The sequence below is a fragment of the Vipera ursinii genome (genome assembly GCF_947247035.1).
Source record: "Vipera ursinii genome assembly, chromosome: Z".
Classification (NCBI taxonomy): domain Eukaryota; kingdom Metazoa; phylum Chordata; class Lepidosauria; order Squamata; family Viperidae; genus Vipera; species Vipera ursinii.
Genome location: NC_139517.1, coordinates 26,102,466 through 26,127,932, shown reverse-complemented (window position 1 = coordinate 26,127,932; position 25,467 = coordinate 26,102,466). Strand labels below are relative to the sequence as shown.

Below are 25,467 nucleotides of genomic sequence, written 5' to 3'. Positions count from 1 at the left end.
ATTCATGTCATCCTTGAGGCGACGATTCGAGGACCCTTTGGCTGACCGGAAGGCCCGGGAGAGAATCAAAACAGTGAGGCAGGGCAGGAGAACAGTGGCCGGATATACCCAAGAATTCCGAGCCATCGCCAGCAAGCTGAACTGGCCAGAAGACATCCTCCTCAGCCATTTCAAAGACGGTCTAAACTACGACCTGTATGACGCTTGCCTGCCTCGGGGAGACCCCTACCATCTTGACGACTGGTATGTCCTGGCAGAGGAAGTGGAAATAGACCTATTGAAGAGACAACGCAGAGGAAAACCATGGGGCCGCCTGCCACTCGAGCAAACACGTGAGGGGGAAAACCCACCGGCCACGACTAAAAAATCAAAGGGATGTTTCAATTGTGGAAGAGAGGGCCACCGTGCTACAGAATGTCGTTCAAAAGCCCCTCCACGCAAAACAGAGGCACCATCTTCCAAAAAGCTGGGGAAGTCTCAAGGCAACCCAAAAGAATCTTCCATGAAGGGGACAGAGGCTGTAGAGTCCACAATTCCTACCAAAACCTGGGATTGGACTCCGGCCTACACCGCAGGGGCGGTGGACACCTCAGAAGACAGCTCAGAGGGAGAACCTTTGGTAAGTGGACCTCTTCCACCCATACTTAAGACAGTGACTATATTAGCTTCCTCTGTACCAAAAGTCAATGAAATAAAAGCTCTGATAGACTCTGGCTGCATCCGCTGCCTCATCAGCCCAACACTGGTGGAGGAACTGAGCATCCCAGTGAGGACGCTAAAACAACCAATCTCCTTCAGTCAATTAGATGGGTCTATAGCGGGGGGGGCAGCTACCCTAGCCACTCTACCAATCCACATGTCCCTGGGGTCCCATGAGGAGGACATAACGTTTATAGTGGCCCCAGGCATGGAATGCCCAATGATTTTAGGACTGGAATGGCTGAAGAAATGGAACCCCGGGATAAACTGGAGGACAGCAGAACTCAACTTCCCAAAAGGGGAACAAGAAAACGTAAAACCCCCAAACACCCTCCCAACCCAGAGGGAGGAGACAGCAGCAGTGGGGAAAGAGAAGGGGTTACCAGAGATACCGGAGGAATACAGGGACCTGGCTGAGGTTTTCAGTGAGCAAAGAGCAGAAGAGCTCCCCCCCCACCGCCCCACAGACTGCACCATAGAATTCAAACCAGGGGCAAAATTCCCAAAACCCAGGATGTATGCCATGAGCCCAAGGGAAATGGCAGAAATGGAAAGATTCATAAAGAAAAACTTAGAGGATTTATTGAGCCTGCCAAACCCAAAGTGGCCACCCCGGTTCTGTTCAGGGAGAAGAAGGATGGTTCTTTCCGCTTGTGCATGGATTACCGGAACCTAAATACAATTAGTGAATGTAATCTGTACCCCCTTCCCCTAATGAAGGATATGCTATCCCACCTATCGAAAGGAAAGATTTTTACCAAACTAGACCTGAGGGAAGCATACTACCGTATTAGGATTAAGGAAGGAGACAAATGGAAGACTGCATTCAACTGCCCAATGGGGTGCTATCAATTCAAAGTATTGCCATTCGGACTGCAAGGGCCCCCCACAGTCTTTATACAATTAATTAATGACATGCTGAGAGAGCACCTATATAAGGGGGTCCTGGTTTACCTCGATGACATCCTTATCTTCACAGAAACCAAAGAGGAACATATCAAACTAGTCAGAGCAGTCCTGAAGAAGTTACGAGCTGCCCACTTATATGCTAAATTATCGAAGTGTGAATTCCATCAGGAAAAAATTGACTACCTGGGATATCGCATATCTCCAGAGGGCATCGAAATGGACCCTGAGAAGGTCAAGGCAGTATTAGAGTGGGCACCCCCTGCACACAGAAGCAATTGCAAAGTTTCCTGGGGTTTGCAAATTTCTACCGCCAATTCATCCCCGCATTTGGCCAAATAGCCATGCCCCTCACAAATTTGTTGAAAACAAAGGGGGGGGTCCCCCGTGAAACCCAGCCAGCCTCTAAAATGGACAATGGAATGTCAAGCGGCATTTGAGAGGCTAAAGAAACTCTTTTCTGTGGAACCTGTACTTAAACACCCAGATCCCAACAAACCTTTTGTAATACAGGCAGATGCGAGTGACGTAGCAGTCGGAGCCGTATTACTACAGGAAAATGATGAGGGGTTGTTGCAACCTTGTGCATATACATCCAGGAAACTTACAAAAACTGAACAACGATGGCCAATATGGGAGAAGGAAGCATTCTCATTAAGGTGGTCATTATTAACATGCCACCAATTTTTGGAAGGAAATAAAATACCTTTCCAAGTCATAAAAATTTAGAAGCACTAAAAACGCCCAGGAAACTCACTCCTAAGCAAGCCCGCTGGTCCCAACACTTTCACCGATTCAATTTCACTCTCAAACACTTGCCGGGGGGGGGGGGGGAAGAACTTCCTGGCAGATGCATTTTTTTTATTAAAAAGTTTTACAATACATTTTATCTTTAACAAACAAAAAAAGAAAAAAAACCCTCCCAACCCCCTCCCCTCCCCCCCTCTTCCCCCTCCCCAACCCTCCCCAACCCCTCCCTCCCTTTCCCCTCCCCCCCCGCTTCCCAGAGCAAAATACAGGGCATAAAAATACAAACAATCATAATCTAACTTATGCAAACAATCCTAAACTATATATTTATACAAATACAAAATAATACTTTCCAATCTAATACCAAAACACAGGGTATAAAAATACAAACAATCATGATCTAACTTACACAAACAATCCTAAACTATTCAAACTATCAAACTTTAACTCATATAGGTAAATTCCAAACATACATATATATATATCATATCAATGATTATTCAAATACAAAATAATACCTTCCAATCTGATGCCCAATAAAAACAATCCCAAATAAACCAATTTATATCAATTGTCTAAAACTATTCCTCATTCCAACTAAGCTTTAAATTCACATTATCCTAATGTGTTATACAACTTAAAATACCATAGATTACTTTCCAAACTTAATTTTTTTATATAATCACATCATTCTTATATTCTTATATTCTATTACCTATTCCAATATTACCCATAAAAATATTACAAGTTAGCTTCAATCACAAAGAAAACAATTTATATCAATTTTATAAAACTATTATTCTATCCAACTAAAAGCTTAAAATTTTTCATCCAAATAACAAATCATAACCTACAGAATATCAATAAACACTACTACAAATCTTCCCAATTAACTTTTCATAATCATCTTAAAACTAAAGCAACACAAAATATTACATAATTATTTTATAAGGGTAAAAAATATATCCCCAAATATTTAGTCCTTCTAGCAATTCCAATTCCCATAATCCTTATTACATTATTGTCTCTTACAGTTATGTGACTAAATCTTCAGGCTTGATTCATTCGTCCAGAAGTAGCACGCCTCTTCCAATTTCTGGCCTTCTCCAATGATAATGAAATTTGACCCACTCCTGTATCTTTCACATCTGTCTGCGTTAACCCTTCAGCAACTTGCGGGTTCTCTCTGGAACGTTGAGACTCTCTCTCACCTTTTTTCTTTGTAGATTCCAAAGATGGTATGGGGACTGCTTTTAAAACATTACGGTAGAAATCATGTGCCTGCATCTCCGTGGTAAAACAGTACCTCGTACCTTCATAGGTCACCACCCACTGGTATTTGCCATCTAAACTTGATATCACGTCATCTCAATTCTTGTGTCAAAAAAGCAAATTCCTTCCTTTTTCTTAAAATCTTTGCAGGGATCTCTTTTAAAATCAGAACTTTTTGCTCAGCAATTACAAAATCAATATTGTAGGAGGCCTGGATAACTTCATTTGTAATCATTCTCTTTGTAAAATAAACCACCACATCTCTGGGTAGTTTCCTTTGTCTTGCGATCCACGAATTAACACGGAAGATTTTATCTATATCTTGCATTATTTCATCTGCTGGTCGCTTCAACACCCCTTCCAAAGCCTCAGAAACCATTTTCTTCAAATTTTCCTTAGGATTTTCTTTCAGACCTCTAATACTTAAAGCAAATTCCATCTGATAATACTGTGTAGAAATCAAATCATAATCCATTTTCTCTATCACATTTTCAGTTTCTGTCATTTTGGCTTCCAATCTAATATCATTTTGAGCAAGATCTTCCACTCTTTCATCCAAAATCTCAATACTTTTAACCATGCTTTGTATTGCAGATGTGATGTCTGCTCTCATTTCTGTTAATTTCCCTGTAAACTTCTCCTCCAACTTTTTCTCCATTATCTCAACAAATTGCTGCATTTGCTTTTCCATAGTCCCTTGCAACAGATCCTGCAAATCTTTTGCTGTAAAAGCTGATACAGATTCAGATGCAGAGAACAATGAAGTTTTCACCGAAGACTGCTGCCTCAGGGCAGGAACTTTAGAAGATATAGCTGCCATTTTCACCCTCTATTGTTAACTACGCACTTTCACTTACAGATTCAGCAAAGTCCATTGAGTTAAAGATCAAAACATCATCTTCACCAAAATCTCCTGCCTCGCTCTGCCTGCGTCCTCGTTCTCAAAAGCTCTTCCTTGCTAGCAGGGATGGTTGCGAACGCCCTGTTCTGCTCCAAAAAACCCGGAGCAGAGGCGCCTCGCAGTCCGGAGCATGCCCAGGCTTCAGGGGTGGCTCAATCCTTCCGCCGCCAAAACTCTAAGTTCTGGCGGCCCCGGAGAGCTCTACCCCTACCTGGACACTCACACCCTCCTCTTCTCCTGAGGTGGGGGCTTCCGAGCCGCCGAACAGCTGATCGGCGCTGCCTGGCAGATGCATTATCTCGCATGCCCCAATATAACATCACATGGGTAACTGACTTTAAACCACTCGTGCCAGAACAACAACTGGCAGCACCAGTCACCACCAGGACACAAGTAAAAATGAAGCCAAAAGTGGATAGCCAAACCAGAATAGAATTCCAAAAGTCCTTGGAAGGGGATGAATGGTTCCAGAAAAATAGGCATGTGTGCACTATTAAAGATGGGCTACCTTGGGTGGGTGAGAAGTTATACATACCTGCAACCCAGAGGACCAATTTCATGCAACTGTGCCATGATACAAAATCAGCAGGACATTTCGGGTTTGTGAAAACATTACACTTAACTAAAAGGCAATTTTGGTGGCCATCTATGAAAAAAGACATAGAAAGCTATGTGAGCAGTTGTCAAATTTGCGCGATGGCTAAGAGGTTACAAGGGAAATTGCCAGGACTGTTACAACCGGTGGCGGATCCCTCAGCCCCATGGAAAGAAATAGCCATGGACTTTATCGTAGAACTACCAGAAAGCAACGGAAACACCGTTGTCTGGACTGTCACTGATCTTTTCTCTAAACAAGTGCATTTCATACCTTGCCAAAAAATTCCAACTGCAAAAGCATTAGCAAAACTTTTTGTACAGCATATTTACAGATTGCATGGGACACCACAACGCATCATATCTGACAGGGGGGTACAATTTACCTCGGCATTTTGGAAGGAATTTTTATCCCTGTTAGGAACTACCCAAGGGTTGACATCTAGTCATCATCCTCAGGGGAATGGGCAATGTGAATGGTCTAATGCAGTACTTGAGCAATATTTATGCTGTTATGTGAACTTCCAATAGTCGGACTGGTCGGACCTACTGCCTTTTGCAGAAGTGGCATATAACAATGCAGTTCACTCCAGCACAGGTTACACTCCTTTTCAAGTAGCTACAGGCCAAAGCTTCAACCCCATACCTGAACTAACCCCAAAAGAACCAGTAATTCCAGAACTAAAGGAATGAATTGCTCAGTTACAATACACCTGGCCTATTGTCAGAAAAAATGTTAACAGAGGCTAGATTAGCACACAAGACACAGGCAGTCAAGAAAAGAGCCGATCCCACACCATTCAAGGTGGGAGAGATGGTATATCTGTCCACAAAATACCTTAAATCTCTCCAACCCTGTAAGAAATTAGGACCAAAATACGTTGGACCTTTTCCAATTAAAAGAATCATAAACCCAGTAACAGTTGAATTAGGATTACCTAAAAATCTTAGACAAATACACCCAATTTTTCACTGCAGTCTAATAAAGAGAGAACAACAATCTCCCCTATGAACAAAAATCCCACCACCACCACCCCCCATCATGGTGGAAGGGGAACAACATTTCGAGGTGAAAGAAATTCTGGATTCCAGAAATCATCGTGGGACGACCCTATATTTAGTGGCATGGAAACACCTCCCATCCTCAGAGAATGAATGGGTTGATAAATGCCACGTTAAAGCACCAAAGTTTCTTAAGAGATTTCATACAGAGTATCCGAACAAACCAGATTAACATTTATGTTTTCTTTCCCTTTTTCTTCTCTTTTCTTCCCTTACAGATGGACACGTCTTTTTTCTAAGGAGAGCGAACTGTCAGAATCCATTTATATCATATTCATAAATGTATGTTTAAAACGTTGTTCCTGGATTCTGCCATCTCCCGAGGAGGAAGGAACGAATGTGTATTAAGCCTGTATTAGGCATTTCAAAGGAAAAGAGAAGCCTTTTGAACTGGGGGAACAAAAGGGAGGGTTAGGGCAGGTAGCATCTGGCTTGTGTCAAGGAAGAGAGCAATAAACATAAAAGGTCCTAAGTTCCTTTTTCCTACGAGAGGGATGATACGAGGTAACTGATGGGGGGCTGACCAAATGGGGTTAAGGGGGGGGTTAGAACCAGGAACTCTTTATAAGGTTTTAGTTTGTAGAACAATATTAAGTCTTGTCTTGTATTCCTACAACCAAGCATGTCATAGTAAAGATTCCTTTTGAACTAGATTTGGCTCCAAGAGTTTTGTATTCCTAAGACGTGGTTTGGGGTGGGTCCTGACAGATGACTTCTCTTGAAAAGCTGGGCATACACTCAGAGATAGCCCCTGTTGTGTGAGGCTATAGAGCACAATCAGGTGACAGCACAGGAAATGATTTATGACTTGTTATATTATGTCATAAGCTAATATCTAGTTTTGGATAGATGTTAGGTATGCACCCCCATATAACTCAGAGGAACTGTAGTTTTGAATATGAAGGATTATAAGCTAGAACAAGGGACCCTGAAAGGTCTCAGATGTCTCAGGCAAAGTCTCTTGAGTCAAAGAAGGAAAAATGTGTGGTGAAAGATTTAGGGAAGGCTTCAAATCTTCCAATGAACATATAGAATGTCCTTAAATGGCTTGGAGAGGAAGAGAGAGAGAGTCTCAATCACAATAGCAACATAACTCCTGGGTTTGGGGTTTTTGGATGAGGAACATGCTGGCTGGGGAATTCTGGGAACTGAATTCCATACTTCATAAAAGTGGTAAGGTTGATCAACATTGCTCAGTACAACTTTGTTTTATTCAATCAGTCCCTTTGATTCTTCACTGAGGTCCTTTGAACCTACCTCCAAAATGCAGATGGGGCCAAGTAGAGGAAACAGTCTGGGCAAATCTTATCATTGTGTTCACCCAATCATACCATGGTTATCCCCCAAAGGTCAGAATTTTCTGTATCTTTGTCAATCAAATATATAATTTTCAAATGAGTTATGGAGAATTGGAATGGACAGGAGGTTCTCCCTTTACAATATTTGAACTTGGGAACCTGATTAATACTAATTTGGGGAGATCTGTGCCTGAATTAATTTTATTTAATAAAATACATAGTTGAAGGATGGAATTGTTTGACATAAAACAAGATAATGGACACCATTTTGAAAAGGGATTGGATAATTTCATGGATCATTGCTCTGTCAATAGCCATTAACCTTGATGGCAGCTCAGTACCACTGAAATCACAATTCCATTGTCTATTCAACTATATTTTCCCCCTTATAATACTATAAATGTCAAATGTGTTTAGCTTATCTTGGCTTTGATAGCAAGAATTGCAAGAGGAAGGGGAAAGACCAATCTCCATTCTTCTCCCTGTGTTAATGTTTTCAGGTTTTGAAAGGTTTTTGACACAGTTTCCAGACTTGGAAGGCAATGTGTAGAGCTGATTTTCTAATACGATAGAATCAGAGGACTGGAAGGGTCTTTGGAGGTCTTCTAGTCCACCCCCTGCTTAAGGCAGGAGACCTTATTGTATCCAGGACAAATGGATATCCAATCTTTTCTTGAAGACCTCCAGTGATAGAGCACCTACAACTCCAGAAGGCAAGCTATTCCATTGATTGATTCTTCTCACTGTCAAAATATTCCTCCTTAATTCCAGGTTGGATCTCTCCTTAATGAATTTCCATTAATTCCTTCTTCTCCTGCTCTCTGGTACTCTGGAGAATAGGTGGCCCCCCTTTTCTGTGTGACACACCCTTGCCACCCAAGGAGGGGAATTGGAACATGGGGCATCTCGGGTTGGGAAGGCCTTGGACTGAGGGCCACATAGGATGGACTTTATAATACTTCCAATATGGATTTTGTAGTACTTTTGCACTGGCTAACTAATTTGGTGTTTTTTTTTGTATTTTAAATTTGCTTTTAAATATATTGCCAACAATTTGCTCTAAGTCTTAACCTTCAAGAAAAGCCTCTCTTTTAAAAACCAGGACTGGCAGGAGAGCTTTCTATAAATTGTAAATTTTCAGCTGTTCTTAAGCATCCATGATCAAAGCAAATATTCAAGCTTAACCTTGGGAAACACTAAGAATGCATCACACCCATACCCATTCTGATGTTTTCTTTTTTCCTTTACTATTATTCAGAATATAATGCTCTTTTCTATGGCTATGCTCATGTATAATGGATGCTTTAATTCTTGTGATGTAACTGGATAGGTGGCTATTTCTTAACAAACCAACATTTACTTTGAAGTTCTTTGTTACGTTAACTATAAAAGTAAATGTAAGCCATTTTCCCAGGTTCCCCCTTTTCACAAGAACACCCACTTTATCAGACTACTTAAATAAATTGCTTTTAAATGATGTTCCAACTCAGTTGCTTATTAAAAAGTATGTTGAGGCAGAACCTAGGACCAGATTTGGCCATCAGGATGGCCAGGGCATGTGGGCCTGTATTGGGCCTCCAATGGCTTCTTCCACCCACGAGGCAATCCGTGCTCCACTTAATGATTCACATGTTCATTTTACATTTCATTGGGGAGAGTAGGGATGTCAGGGTTGTTACATGAATGTTTCATCTAATGATTGCCACAACATGTGACTGTAACGGACAGGCTCCATTACAGTCATATCTCAAGGACTACCTATATAAAGAAGTGCTATTGGGAACTTGATGCTGTCTTTTTCTGGCTATCAGAAAATTGCAGGAGCTGTTGTAGAGCAGGAAGCAGAACTTCCATTCTGCTGGAAGAGGTAAGCAAAGTTTCATGAGCAAGAATCAAGTGTGCAGACTTTTCATATAGGATCCCCACTAACAGCACCTTGAAAATCTTGTTGTTGAAGAAGAGTTCTAATTTGCTTTCAGTGGGGATCCTTTTCATTTGTCTGGAAGAAATTCCAAGGCAACAAAGAAGCAGACTGTCAATGCTAAACATATTATGTTGTTGTTAGTTGCGAAGTCGTGTCCGACCCATCGCGACCCTATGGACAATGTGCCTCCAGGCTTTCCTGTCCTCTACCATCTTCTGGAGTCCATTTAAGCTCCATATCGTTTTGCCTTTTGGTACTGTCCATAGGGTTTTCATGGCAAAGATACTGGAGTGGGTTGCCATTTCCTTCTCCAGTGGATCACGTTTTGTCAAAACTCTCTGCTATGACCTGTCCGTCTTGGGTGGCCCTGCACAGCATAGCTCATAGCTTCATTGAATTACGCAAGCCCCTTCGCCACGACAAGGCAGTAATCCATGAAGGGGAAACATATTATATAGCATAGCAATACACTGAAATTGTAATTATATCAGTAGATAGTACAAATCACTTGCTATAAGCTGGGGATGTTTGTACCCCAAAACTTACAAAACACACTGTTTGAAAAAAAAAAGCACCTCTGATCAATCAACTAGACTTAAAACCTAATATGGCCTAAATAAGATAAAAATTCATATGGGAAATTATGCAATGTTGGCATTTCCTTTGGGGTTAAGAGATGGATTACATCAACAGCTCTTATTTTAAGAGCTTATAGAGAGTATTTATTGTGGAGAAGGTTTACAAAGTGGTGTTATTTTTTGGAAGAACATGAAGAGACAGCTATGTTGATTGCTTCGACATCCAAGAATCAGAGAATAATGTTAGCAAGTAAGTTATACATGAGGTGAATTTGATAATTAGTTCATTAAAATATAGGATAGGTTCCTACCATAATATGGGTAACCGTGGCATCTGAGTTCAATCAGTATAGTGATTATGGATCGGCAATGTGATTGAGTACAATTAGTTCATCATTCCATAACATTTTAAATTCAAATATTGTTGGGCAAATAGCTCCCAATAAAAACTGAGGCTGTGGTTCAAAATTAACTCATTTTCTCACCTTGCTTTTCTATTATGATAAATAAATAATAAATAAACTATATTTTTTCAGTCTTTAAACAATATTCCATTGATATAAAATGGTGTAATTGTTTATGCAAGGCTCTTGTGAAAAACAATATCTGAACAAAGCACACAAATTAAGGAAGAGGTAACTGGAATACAGTAGTAATGTTGATAAAATAAAGCTGAGTCATTTAATTACTAATATTTTCAGCAGCAGCAATACAGAATGTTATCTTTTAAACATTCTATACCTTCAGATAAGTTTAGCTTGAACAGAAAAATAAAATAAAATAAAAGGACTAAGATAGTGTAGAATCTCTTAAAAATACCCTAGATTTTTTATTAATCTACCAAGAGCAAAATAATTAACTATAGTGTAGGTTAAGGTTTTCTTTTAAATACAGAATGTTATTGCATGATGAAACTACTAAATGTTATAATAGGGTAATACGAGGATAAAATCTTATGCAAAATCTCCAGCAAAATATAAAAACTAGAGAAAGACAGGGAGAGAGGGAAGGGGAAAATGGTAATAATTTCACAGCCAATGAATCATATGTAAACCATCAGATGGTTCCTTATTAAAATCTTTCCCTCCATGGTTTCCATTATTATTTCCCATAGATCCATCATGTAAAACAAATCTCTCAAATTAAAACAAATTAATTCTGAATTTCAAAAAGTTGGATAAAATTAAACTAGAAGTTTATGACCAAATAAACTTCACTGGATTATATCAAGAGCCTTGGTGGAGCAGTGGGCTGATGCCTCCTTAAGCAACACCAGCTGCCTGCAATTATTGCAGGTTCGCATCCCACCAGGCTCAAGGTTGACTCAGCCTTCCATCCTTCCGAGGTAGGTAAAATGAGGACCCAGATTGTTGGGGGCAATTAAGCTGACTTTGTAATAATGCCGCTTGGGGGGGGGGGAGAAAGCCCTAATAAGCAGGCATATACATAGAATGAAGGCTATTGCTAAGCACATTTAATTTGTGCTTAGATTGTAAACCACCCTGAGTCTTCAGAGAAGGGCGGGATATAAATGGGATTAAAATATAAATAAATAAATATCTGTTAGTTTTTTTTTTAGCTTGCTAAAAGTTTGGAATACCCAAAGAATAAAAATTGTGTACTAGTGTTCCTTTTTTTTTACTATAGGTAGTCCTCAATTAACAACCACAATTGAGCCCAAAAGTTCCATTGCTAAGTGAGTTTCCCTCCATTTTATGACCTTTCTTGCCACAGTTGATAAATGAATCGCTGCAGTTGTTAAGTTAGCAACACAGTTTTTAAGTGAATCTGGCTTCCCCATTGATTTTACTTGTCAGAAGTTTGTAAAAGGTGATCACATCACCCTGGGACACCACAACTGTTATAAATACATGCCAGTTGCCAAACGTCCAAATTTTGATCATATATCCATGGGGATTCTTCAATGGCCATAAGTATGAAAAATAATCATAATATGTTTTTTTAGTGCTATCGTAACTTTGAACTGTCGCTAAATGAACATCTGTAAGTTGAGGACTACCTGTGTGGATATTTTATTTGCTGCCAGGGTAAATCTTAATAGAGATTTAATGCCATGCCATGATGGATTGGGTCAAAGCTCATCTGATTCTCCTTTCCAGTTTAAAAGAGGCACCTCTGTGGAATCTGATAGCAAAACCTGGTTGCAGCAATGCCCTCCCATTTGTGTTTCCCAGAATGTGAAATAGATGGTCATGACAGTTCTTACCTTTAAGGTGATCAATAGCCATTATTATGTGTGGGTATTAATACAATTCTCTCTTTTAAAATTTCAGAAGTTTGTTACCAACATCTTTTTTTTTGAGTTTTATTGTTATCTTCTATGCCATGTGAAGACATATTTCTTTTATTCATCTTTTAAGAATGTCTGAAATTATTTCATCTGGGAAAAATTATTTCCCTGTGATAATTTCTCCATCTTTTGAATTCAAATAAAACTTTTCATTTAAAACATGTGATGGCATCATTGTTTCAATCAAATCAGAAACATTCACATCTTATTGAGCGCTGATGCTTATATTGCTAATTTTATAATTTAGAATTGAAAAATGGGAATTAAGGAGCACAAGAGTCAAACAGTGATGGAATTTTAAGAATGCTATGTTTGTAACCCTGCAACATAAAACTCATTTTTTTATTATTTTTGCATTGTAGGGGTGTTAAGAAATTTACAATCAGCTCACTTTTAACCTATTTCTTCTATTTTTTTTTCCTAATTTCTTGATTTTTTTCTGGCCTTTTCAGAAAAAGTTGGGTGAACACTGGGGCAGAAGCTATTTTTTTTATGTCAATCATTAGCAATCACACTTAGACTTATGTACCACTTCACCATGCTTTACAGCCCTCTCTAAGCAGTTTACAGAATCAGCATATTGCCCCCAACAATCTGGGTCCTCATTTTACTGACTGCAGATGGATGGAAGGCTGAGTCAACCTTGAGCCAGTGAGAATCAAACTTCCGAACTGCTGTCATCCGGCAGTAAGCAGAATTAGTCTGCACTACTTCATTTTAACCACTGTACCACCATGGCTCTTTATTATCATTGCTATAATAATATCCATTAGCAACAAATCTGGTAGGAAAGTACAGAATCCTGGACCAGATATTTGATCCAAATTAGAATTTAGTGTACTTTTTCAAAGTATGTTGGGATTTGGGGAAAATGACTTATCCAGTGGAGCATTCAGACCACATGATTTTCTCATTGTATTCCAGGCTTGGCAGGACATTTCTGAGAATGAAGAAATGTTGGATGGAGAGAAAAGAAACCAGACTAGCGTCACAGAATTTATCCTCTTGGGATTGGGGAACACCTCTGAGCCACAACCTCTGCTTTTCTTCCTCTTCCTGATAATTTATCTTGTGACAGTTATTGGGAACCTCCTTATTATTGTTCTGGTTGCAGCTGACCAACACCTTCACATCCCCATGTACTTTTTCCTGGGGAATTTGTCCATCCTAGAAACCTGCTATTCCTCAAATATCTTGCCAAAAATGTTAACCAGTTTGTTAACTGGAGACAGAATTATTACTATGGGTGGATGCCTAGCCCAATATTATTTCTTTGGCTCTTGTGCAGCTACCGAAACATATCTCCTTGCAGCAATGTCATATGACCGTTATCTGGCTATATGTAAACCTTTGCTCTATGCTTCTATTATGAGTAGGAAATTATGTTTCCAGCTTATCGCTGGGGCATGGTTGAATGGATTTCTAGCTAATGGCATCATGATGTTTCTGATTAATGAGCTATTTTTTTGTGGCCCCAATATCATTGACCATTACTTTTGTGAGCTGACTCCTCTACAAAAGCTCTCCTGTACTGAAACAAGCCGTATTGAACTTACTACGTTTATTTTGGGCTTTATTTTGACTGCTACTCCATTTGTTCTAACACTCACTTCTTATTTTTCCATTATCAGCACCATCATGAAAATCAAATCCAGCACTGGAAGGCAAAAAGCTTTTTCAAGCTGTTCATCTCATCTCACGGTGGTTTGTCTTTTTTATGGCACCATTATGATTGTCTACATGTTGCCAGACACACCCACTCTGAGACATCTCAATAAAATCTTCTCTATCTTTTATACAATTCTGACTCCTTTGGCTAATCCTATTATCTACACATTAAGGAATAAAGAAGTTCACAAAACCCTCAGTCGTCTTCAGAATAAATTGACACATTTTTGGAAGTGGTAACCAAGAGGATTCTTTTCTTAAATATAGAATATCTTGACTAGAGCTGATAAATGTAGAAATGCTGTAAGAGTCACTGAAAAGGATCTTTATAAATAATATTAATTTTGCCATTTCTTTTATGGCCACCCATCACCATGTACATTTATTTCTACAGCTTGTCAAATTTCACAGGTTCTCAGATTCTACAGTTTTTTTCTGCTGTCTCCGATCATTTTATATGGATTATAAAACTTTTGCTAATGTATCTGTACAATTTGAATAGATTTGTTAGTATATTTCCAATAGTTTATATTTAATTACCATTTATTATTTTTTAAGAAAAAAATCTTATTCAGTTTTTTTTCTCATTGTAGGCTTTTAATTTTTTTAAAAAAATTTAATGTAGTTTATATTATAATCCTTTAAATAATCAACATAAAAGTGTGTATGAAATAATGATTTTAAAAATAATTTTCTATCGTTAATGGATCTGTTTTGATGTTTCCTCTTACAACACAGCTTTGATTGACTTGTTAACTTCTATTTGTTCCAGTTGCTGGTTTATTTTTTCCTAGAAATATTTAAAATGAAGTGCATAAACCATAATGAATTGTCCAAAAAGCTATACATCTAAGGCTGCTTGCATTAACAATTATGGGACAAATGAGAAATAAATGCCTTTGATAATCTTGGAAGATTTTGATATTCTCTAAATCATAATGAAGGAATATATGGGGTTCCTGGGTTGTTGGAAAGCAGCATGATTTGTAAAATTGAATATTATTCATTATAAGGAATGTGCAGTAACCTAGAAGCACATTTCTAGCATTCTTACCTAGAAGATTATGGATGTATCTTATTATTGTATGTTTTAAAACAAGAAGGGACTTGTTGGATACAGTTGTCAAGTTTCCGATGTATGGGCTTTTCAAGTGACTCTGAGGCATTGTTTACCTTAAAAGTCCTTTATTAGCCTAATACACCGGCAAATGCTTGCTCGAAGGAAGCTAGAATCTGAAATCTCTGCCCCTTGCACAATATAATTAAACACAATTCTCCACCTTTCTATTTTTGTCATTAATCATATTCTCCAATTAATTTAAAGAATCAGCTTCCTTTCCATTAGAAGAACTGCCAAAGTCTTAGAGACAAATGGCCTTCAAAGTGCATTCCTACTCTTCCCTCCCACCAATTTTAAACTAAACAATACACAAGTCTTAAAGCAATAGAGAAGTTTAACATATGAAATAGCTACTTCTTCATCTCATGTCAAGCAATAACATTCGATGTTAGCAGCGTTGACAACTGTTGCTTGGGATTGACTTGAAGGTGGAATCTGACTGGTCTCAAGGCCCATATTCTATAAAGTATGTTTCCCAAATTTGGCAAATTCTAGCTGCTGCGTGGAGAATTTTGGGAGTCAAAGTTCACAAAGCTTAAAGTTGCCAAGCTTAAGAAGCACTGCTATGAAGTCAATATAATTACAGTCTCTTCAGCCAATAGTTCATGTACCAGTTCATCTGCAGTGATTCATCAATTTGATTTGCTGGATCCTCATTAATTCCACCCATGATACTCTCCAATTCTGAGAGAAGCCATCAGGGCTTACTGCTACTGGCATATAAAAGAAAAAAGATAGAAAAAGAAAATAAAAAAAACAATAAAAAACCCTCTTGTTCTTTCTTGCAACAATTACAAAAAAATTAATAGTTCCTTATCCTCTATGATAATTACATACACGGTTCATGAATGGGGAGGGCTATGATGCCCTCCCCATTCATGAACCCAAAATCATTTTCATTTCTGTTCAAATGTTGGCAAAATGTCAATGAAAGGTTTTCAGAATTTTATAAAAATATTCAAACAAGCCAACTTCATATTTCTTTCTTTTGCTTCTAACGATCTTAATTTTTAGTTGATCAAATTGCTTTTTTCTGCTCAATGCAGAGTTTCTTCCATCTGGATTTTTTTTTTCAAGGTTTAGAAACCTTCCTTTGCACATCCAAAAATAAATCCTTACCCAAATCTATTTTCATTGTGATTTGTCATTTGTGTTTCCACTTTCACTGTCATCCCAGTACAGTATTAAAACCTTCAGTTCTTTTATTTTCTAGTATTTCTCCATGAACAAAAAATTATATTCCTCTTCCTCCTATCTATAATTTTTTCCATAGATTTTGTCTATTAAATCAATCATTTCTTTTTTATAATCTTCAAAAATACATTTGCTGGTGCAGAGATTACTGCTTTCAGATTGGTTATAAGCTTTTCTTCTGGTTCTTCCAAAATGCTTTTAGTGAAATATCTTTATATGTCATTTGGTAAATTATTTTTTCTTTTTCCTGCTTAAAATTTATGTTCCTTCCAGTGGCCTATTTCTATGTTCTGAAGTTTCAGGTTTCATTTCTCTTTGTTTTCAATTTTCAGCCTATAATCTCTTTCTTGTGGAATAAATTTGTATTCCTTTAGAAATGCTATTTTTAAAGTTTTTTCAAAAAGTTTTTGAAAGTTTTTTCAAAAAGTTTTTACAATACATTTTTATCCATCTTTTATAATTTGCTTTATATTCCTTAAATTCCTTAAATTCTTTAAATTGCTAGTTAACATTTGGGATGAAGTTTACTCATCTTACTTAGAATAAAAGATAATTTTTCAATTTTTTTGGAAGATGTATATTACTGTACAATACTTACAATTCCAAAGACTATTAGAAAAATGGTTTTCTAACTTCTGTCATCATGCTCTATTGCTCCTGATCCAGAGTTGCATTGGGATGAACCAGTTTCAACTCAACCCTGATAAGATAGAGTTGCTAAAGTTTTTTTGGCCCACAGGGCCAGATGATTCTTCATCTTTGACTCTGGAATGCGGTGCTACTTCCATGGACTGAGTTGCTGTGCAATTTGGAAGTCTTTCTGGACTCATGGCCCTCGCTTAATGAGCAAGTAGCAGCCATGGCTGAGGGTGTACGTGCTTTGACCAGGTTTATCTAGTGCATCAATGCACATTTTCCTGGCCCAAGAGGCTTGACTCATAGTCACTCATGCCTTGGCCTGAATTATTGCAATGTGTTCTACATGGGGCTGCCCTTGAAGAATATCCAGAAACTTCAAAATGCAGCAACCTGCACAGTAATGGGGGGGTGTCCATAGGTGCCCATGTGACCTCTTCTTATGCCAGCTGCATGACTTAATTTTCTTTCTGGGTTCAATTAAAGGTGCTGGTTATCACTTTTAAAATCTTTTATGGAACAGGTCCATCCATTTGCAGGACCACCTTTTCCTAAAACCATCTACCTGTCCTATCAGTCGCAAATAGAAGGTATCCTTGTAGTCGCTTTCCCTAAATATTGCCATCTGACATTAGCTAGGAAATGTGCCTTTTCCACAACTGCCCCTTCTTTATGGAACACTGTCCCTGAAGTTCAACAGGCCTCCATCTTTTAGCCTTCTGTAAGGCTATGAAGAGCTGGCTTTTCCCTCAAGAGAGAATACTAGATTATTGCTTATTATAAGTTTGGTTTGGCATTAAGTTTTTGTTTTCCTAATGATTAATTGATTTAATTTTATAGTTTTAATATGATATGTATGTATTTTAATCTTTGATTGGGAGGCAACCCAGGTCTGAATAAAAGGTAGGCAGTTATATAAAGGTTTTCAATAAACAAATAATAAGAAATAATCCTAGAAAGTATGCTATTTAGCAGTTGTGGCCTGGCAGTAAGGAATATTTTTATGTATTCTGCAACCAGTACTGTTGCAAAAGACCTTGAAAAATCAAGATTTCTATTGGGATCAGACAATTGAAGCCTTGACTTATTTTATGTGTGTCATGACACTCAAGAAAAGCCTTAGGATACTCATCTTGATAGTTTTCATCTTCTTCTGGATGGCCTGAAACAAGCAGTCAATATCCAGAATCCAGTTAGTAAGTAACTAATATGTGTATGAGTGTGACCATATGAACTCTTGGGATTTGCTGAGAAATATTCAAATGGATCAACAAATTATTAATCTCTTAACAACACAGCAATCTAAGGAGAAAGTTCTTAATATTGGATATCCTTTGGGATTCACTAGTTGCATCAGAAAATGATAAAATTAGTAAGCAAATCTCCAATGGTTAGTTATTTAAAATGTTTATGGAAAGTATTTGAAGAAATATTACTGTCTTATAAAAGGAAATGTTCAAATTTGTTCAGCATGTAAATTATTCAGTAATAATTTGGGGAAATAGCAGCAATAGTTTCTGGAACATCTATGACTATGCCAGGTGAGTTTTGATCCAACTGTTCTTTGTATGTTTTAGCCTTCAGTCTCCTAATAATTTTTGTTGCTTTTCTCTGTACTCTTTGGAGAGTCTCAACTTCTTTTTTACATTGTGACCAAAACTGGATGCACTTTTCCAAGTGTGGTCTTACCAAGGCATTGTAAAATGGTATTACCATTTCATAGGATCTTGATTCTATCTCTCTATTAATCCAGCCTAGCACTTTGTTGGCTTTTTTGGCAGCTGCACCACACTGCTGGCTCATATTTAAGTGATTGTCCAGTAGGACTCTGAGATCCCTATCACATTTATTTCTATTGAGCAAGATACCACCTATACTATACCTGTGCATTTGGATTTTCTTGCACAAATGAAGAACCTTACTTTTTTCATCACTGAATTTCATTTTGTTAGATAGTACCCAATGTTCAGGTCTGTCAAGATCCTTCTGTATCTTAAGCCTATCTTCTGGAGGGTTAGCTATTCCTGCCAGCTTAGTGTTGTCTGCAAATTTGATGAGTTCCCCATCTATCCCCTCATCCAAGTAATTGAATTGGGTATGTCTAGTTTAATGAAGAGAAGAACTAGGAATGACATCTCGGAGTCCTAGTGGACAATCACTTAAATATGAGTCTGCAGTGTGCTGCAGCTGCCAAAAAAGCCAACACAGTGCTAGGCTGTATTAACAGAGGGATGGAATCAAGATCACGTGAAGTATTAATACCACTTTACAATGCCTTGGTAAGGCCACACTTGGAATACTGCATCCAGTTTTGGTCACCATGATGTAAAAAAGATGTTGAGATTCTAGAAAGAGTACAGAGAAGAGCAACAAAGATGATTAGAGGACTGGAGGCTAAAACATATAAGGAACGGCTGCTGGGATTGGGTATGTCTAGTTTAACGAAGAGAAGGACGAGGGGTGACATGATAGCAGTGTTCCAATATCTCAGGGGTTGCCACAAACAACAGGGAGTCAAGCTATTCTCCAAAGCACCTGAAGGCAGGACAAGAAGCAAAAGATGGAAACCAATCAGGGAGGAAAGCAACCTAGAAATAAGGAGAAATTTTCTGACAGTTAAAGCAATTAATCAGTGGAACAACCTGGCTGCAAAAGTTGTGAATGCTTCAACACTGGAAAATTTAAGAAGAGACTGGACAGCCATTTGTCTGAAATGGTATAGGGCTTTCTGCCTGAGCAGGGGGTTGGACTAGATGACCTCCAAGATTCCTTCCATCATCATCATCATCATCATCACCACCACCACCACCACCACCACCACCACCACCACCACCACACCACCACCACCATCATTATTACTATTACTACGACGACTACTACTACACAATTTTGCATAGAAACATTAGAAGGTTTTCCAAATTGTGCTTAAATTGTAACATGAGTTCAATTTGGTTCATTCTGATTTGGGGAGATAATATTTATTGGTGGAAATCATGTTTTAGCATGGACCCAGCCATTGGAATTTTTTCAGCAATCCATTTAAAAACAAACAAACATATATTTGGATAATGTATGAAACCAGCCCACTATTAACCAAAGAGTTAATAGTGGCTGTTTCACACTATCAAAATATATGTTTTTTCTTTAAACAAACTGCTGAAAAAAATCCCAGTAGAATTAACTTAAAGAGTTAATAGTGAAATGTGGAATTATTTTTTAACCAGATAAAATTAACTAGATTATCTATAACTGTACTAATTGCCTATGGAGATATTATAAATAGTGCACCTTGGTCTTTTAAAATAGTATCGCTTACAAGAGAAGTTGATTAAGGACTGAGTAGAGGAAAACAGTTTCTTTATACAGTAAGAAAGTTGTATTTCAGTTTCATTCCCTCAACTGAATTTTGCTTGTAATAACCGTCAGAAATCATGATAGCAAATTTATATGTTTTCAAACATACTGTAGAAAAATGAACAAAAGTTGTTAGAGTACTTGCTTTTTATTTAAATATATGAAAAATATATAATAATTTATACAGTACTGACCTCTACTGTATTCTATAAGTGCAATTCTAATAACATTTACTTTCCAGGCTTTTAAATATATGAATGGTTACATAATAATTTATGAGATAAAATATGTGGTAAGAAATGATTATCCCATTCCCATCCTATTTTATATAATACGATGCTAACTTGATATTGCTTTCAATTTATATATGTATTAAGTGTAATGGAACATATTCAGTGATTCAATCAGACTGGCAACAATTTTTGTAGGTCCTAAGTATATTAAAATCAATTCTAGGGTCACTTTTCCTTAGGTACTTCTTGTTCAAGAATTCTTGTTTAAAAAATTTTGCTCAGGAATTCTATGACCCTCTTTAATGAGCATGTTTATCATAGAATGTGTACACATAAACAAAAATCAAGAGAAGATTTTGCATGCTGAAAGACAACCAAATGCACAAATACATATTGTAGTCTATCTATCTAACAAAGCATCAATAACCTTCACCTAAACATGTAATCTTTTAGGATAGGGATCCATGCTTTAGAGAATGGCTTAGTTTGATGTAAAATGACTTGAAATCATAGCTAAAAACATTTTAGGAAACAACAGAGGATTGAAAGGAAATATATTTGAGAGGGGCAGGAAACAGGGTACTTATTGATCCCCTGAACTAGATAGTACAGTCTTAGATTGTATCTCTTCTATGACATAAATAACACACGTTATTGTGCTGCTTTTAGATATATTCTTCCATTCAAAATGTTTCTTCTAGATATATGAGTGGAATAATTGTGAATATTCATTATCCATACTCCCCGTAATAAATATTTATTACACAGATATATACATAGAGAGAAAGAGGAAAAGAATATTTCAGTATTTTGGATTTAACAATGTCTATATATATTCTAGATCTGATGAGACATTTCATGAATTAAGGAAATGTCAGATACAGAAAAGGGAAATCAGACAGCCATTCAAGAATTCATCCTTCTGGGTTTAGAGACTTTTCCGGAGCTGCAGAGTCTTCTTTTTTGGTTCTTCTTGGTGATTTATCTGATGACAATAACTGGAAACCTTCTCATCTTTCTGCTAGTTGTGACAAATCAGCATCTTCATACCCCAATGTATTTTTTCTTGGCAAATTTGTCTTGGCTGGATGCTTGTTATAGCTCCACCATCTTGCCCAAACTGTTGGCCAATTTGTTCACTGGTGACAGAGCTATAACTCTACATGGATGCCTTGCCCAATGTCATTTATTTGGGATTTGTGCAGGTGTAGAAACCTATCTTTTGGCCGCCATGTCTTATGATCGATTTGTGGCAATTTGTAGACCTTTGCTCTACACTTCTATCATGAATACAAAATTAAGTTTCCAGCTTATAGCTGGAATATGGATAAATAGTTTGATATTCAATGGCATTCTGGTGGCTCTCATGGATCCATTGTCCTTCTGTGGCTCTAATGTCATAGACCATTATTTTTGTGATCTTCTCCTGCTGGAGAAATTGTCCTGCAGTGATATAAATCTTCTTGACCTCATTGCTTTCTTCATGGCAATTATTTTCACAATTGCCCCATTTCTATTGACTGTCATCTCTTATATCTGTATTATTGGCACTATCATCAAAATCAAATCCACTATTGGAAGGCAAAAAGCCTTTTCAACTTGTTCGTCTCATCTCATCGTAGTTTGCCTCTATTATGGCACATTAATCGTTGTCTATGTGTTGCCAGATTCTCCCACTCTGAGACCTCTCAATAAAATCTTCTCCATTTTTTATACAGTGATGACACCTTTGGTGAATCCCATAATCTATTCTTTAAGAAACAAAGAAATTCATAAAGCCCTAAGACAACTTTACAGCAAAATGATCATTTTGGGCCAAAGTCACCCCAAACTATCAGTTGGTTCTTAGTTCATTAACTAATATTAAAGCTGTATCTCAACAACAGATCTCCCTTCTATTAATTGTTACATGAGATAATGTTGAATTAGTTCATGTTGGGAATAATTTTGGAATTTTTCATCTATATTTCATTATTCTCTCTTTAGAAATGATAGGAAGAACTATTTGTCAACTCTGCAATGAACCTGAATGAAGCCATTTGGCTCATTTTCGGTTGCCACCAGAATGGGAGGGTGGTGGTAGATTTTTTTCTGCTAGCTTAAAGAATTCTCTATCCCATGAGAACCAAGGTAATTTCTGCTTGTTAGATGGGGGCTGAGCCTTCTGTTAGAAAGCCCTCCAAACTATCTTATTGGAAACATAGTTGATTGCATAGGGAACTTTAGTTTTGGTTTCACTTTTGACAGTGCAGATACTTTGTAACCAATAAACATGTTCTTAAAGGAAACCTCAAGCCTCAGAGTTCTGTTTTAGTTGGTCTCATCTATAGGAACCATGACATAATAAACCAAGACTCCTTGAATTTTTGTACTTGGGCTCCTGAGCCCCAGTCACCTACCTAACTCCATAGGAGGACTATGAAGACTGAGGAAAGAAACAGAGATGGAAAGGAGAGTTGTCCTCTGCCCTTAGTGTGATAATAGCAACTGGGATGCAGGATACCGCCCAGGCAAAGGGTGGGGCTCCTGCTGCTGGAATGCGACCAATGGTCTGGGCAATTCCATTAGAATGTCAGGGGCAGCCGGAGGGAACCTTAACCCTGGGGAAGCTTGGTCAGCCAGAGATTACCTCTCAGCAGCAGAGCACCCTTAAAGCTTCTGAGGCAGAATTCCCACTGATTTTGTCCCATGGCCTTCATTCACCTGTGCAGAGGAAGATGAAGCAGCCAGCCAGATGGGATGAATCAAGGGAGTGGAAGTACCTGATCACCTACCATAGCCACTCCATCAATAGGCTGAGAGAGGAGTCTGACTGATTCAAAGTGGGAGATGTGGAGCCAATTTCTCACCATCTGATCTCCAGTGGACAAGACTGCAGGAGCTCCCCAATACTCCCACCTCCCCGCAATGTTTACCCATTTGACAAAGAATTTTTTTTCACAAAATTGGACTTAAGAGAGGCTTGTTACAAGGTGCAAATTAAAGTGGGGGATGAATGGAAAACAGCTTTCAACAGCCCTCTAGGAAGCTTTCAATTCAAAGCTATGCCCTTCGGCCCCCAAGGGGCCCCTGCTGTGTTCATGCAGCTGATCAATGAAGTGCTGCATGATCATCTGTATAAAGGAGTTCTAGTCTATCTTGATGACATCCTTATTTACACAAAGAATATGCACAGCACATAAGATTAGTATGCAATGCTCAAAAAATTACTGAAAGCAAAACAAGAATTTAGTCAACTAATGGTCAGCACTAAATTGGTGCTAGATAAGAGTTAATGGAATTCAAGAAGGGTTGTACAGGGACCACTTGTGGGAATATAAAGACTGCAAGCTGATTCCTCTCTTGATTCCATCTCCAGGCTATCCCTCTTCTTCTCCTACAACAAATAAATAATTTCAAATTATGCTGGGAAGCTAATAAGATGTAGTATAGTATCAGGTTCTTTGTCAGGGCAGGTGACAAAAGTCTGAAATGAATTACTTCCCCTGAATCTCTGGGGCCCAGATTTGTTTGTGATTATTGATACTGACATTTTCTTAAATTGACATTCTTTGTTATGTATTTATGTGTTTGGGTTAATACGTTCTCTAGTTATGAGGTAAACCGGCCGGAATACATGGCAGCTTTGACAGCTGTCAAAGCTGCCTTAGCTTCACGCAGGCGCAGCAGTCTGACAGCTGTCAACTGTCAAACTGCGGCGACTGAGCAAGCGCGGCTAATGTCGCAGCTCCGGCTGTCTAAACCAGCCGCCACGGATTGGACCTCGCAATCCGTGGGAAACTGGCAAGTTTCTGATTGGTCCCCAGCGTGCCAGCTGAAATATAAATAGCAGCGCAGAAAACCTGTCAAGCGCCCGGTTCCGCACTACAATAAACTGGTTGTTCTTGAGCCTGCTGTCTCGCCTATTCCTTGCTGAAGATGAAGTATTCTTCCCATAGGGAAAATCCTGGTTCATTGAGCTGTGGAGGAAAGCAGATCAGCTACTCTTGCTTACCTTGTGATACACTAAACTTTCTAAATGTGAATTCCATCAAATGTGCTTGGACTACCTTGAGTACAGAATCTTCAGTGAAGGGGTGGAAATGGACTCAGCCAAAGTCAAAGTGAGCTGGAATGGCAGCCCCATAAACCCCCACAAAACTTCAAAGCTTTCTTGGGTTCTCAAACTTTTATCAGCAATTCATTCCCTCTTTTGCTAAAATAGCTCTACCGATTACTGAACTACTGAAAACCAGAAAAGGTGGGGGGAAATCTTGATCCTGTCAGTCCCTGCCATGGTCTATGGATGCTAAGTGGCATTCGAGAATCTAAAAAGACTATTTGATGCTGAATCTGTTCTCAAACACCTTGATCCTGATGAGCAGTTCATAATTCAAGCTGATGCAAGTGATGTCACAAGAGCAGAGTCTCATCAAAAGAATGATTGCTTATGGTGATTATCAGATTTGTCAACATTTTATTAAATAAATAAACAAACCAATACCTATTTTTCTTTTGATTCTTGCAATTTTCTTAGCAAAAAATTTGGAAATAGTTTCTTATTGTCTTCTTCCTAGGGATGAAAGAGAGTGACTGGCCCAAGATCATCCAACTGTTTTTTATCTTAAGGCAGGACTAGAACTTGCAAGTTCCTAATTTCTAGCCCACTGCTTTAGTCGCTATTCCAAACATGCCTTAGACCTGTGATGTGAAGCCATGAAGACCTGCCAAATATTTTATTTTATGTGATTTTAACATAGGTTATGGCCTACCTGTTGCTATCCTGTTCCATCAGTTACAAGTTCAGTAGATCAAACCAAGATAAATGATCATTATGGAATACCAGAGGAACACATAAGCTTATTTTTGAAACTGAAATTCCATGCAGACAAATCCAAAATCTAACAGTTAACCTTACATTACTGTACCAAACTGAATCTCATTAATTTGTTTAGTAAATCTTTAATTTTTCTTGGTCAGGAAGAATG

General features: G+C 38.2%; 1 protein-coding gene across 1 annotated transcript; it reads left to right on the top strand.

The window, feature by feature from the left end:
- Positions 1-13,249: 13,249 nt before the first annotated feature.
- On the top strand, positions 13,250-22,349 carry LOC310650123 (olfactory receptor 1M1-like; the record flags this gene model as incomplete). The annotated part of the gene is made up of 3 exons (XM_083378957.1): positions 13,250-14,199; positions 17,400-17,503; positions 21,706-22,349. The coding sequence occupies 3 exons, from the start codon at positions 13,250-13,252 to the stop codon at positions 22,347-22,349; spliced, it is 1,698 nt and encodes a 565-aa protein (XP_083235083.1).
- Positions 22,350-25,467: the final 3,118 nt, after the last annotated feature.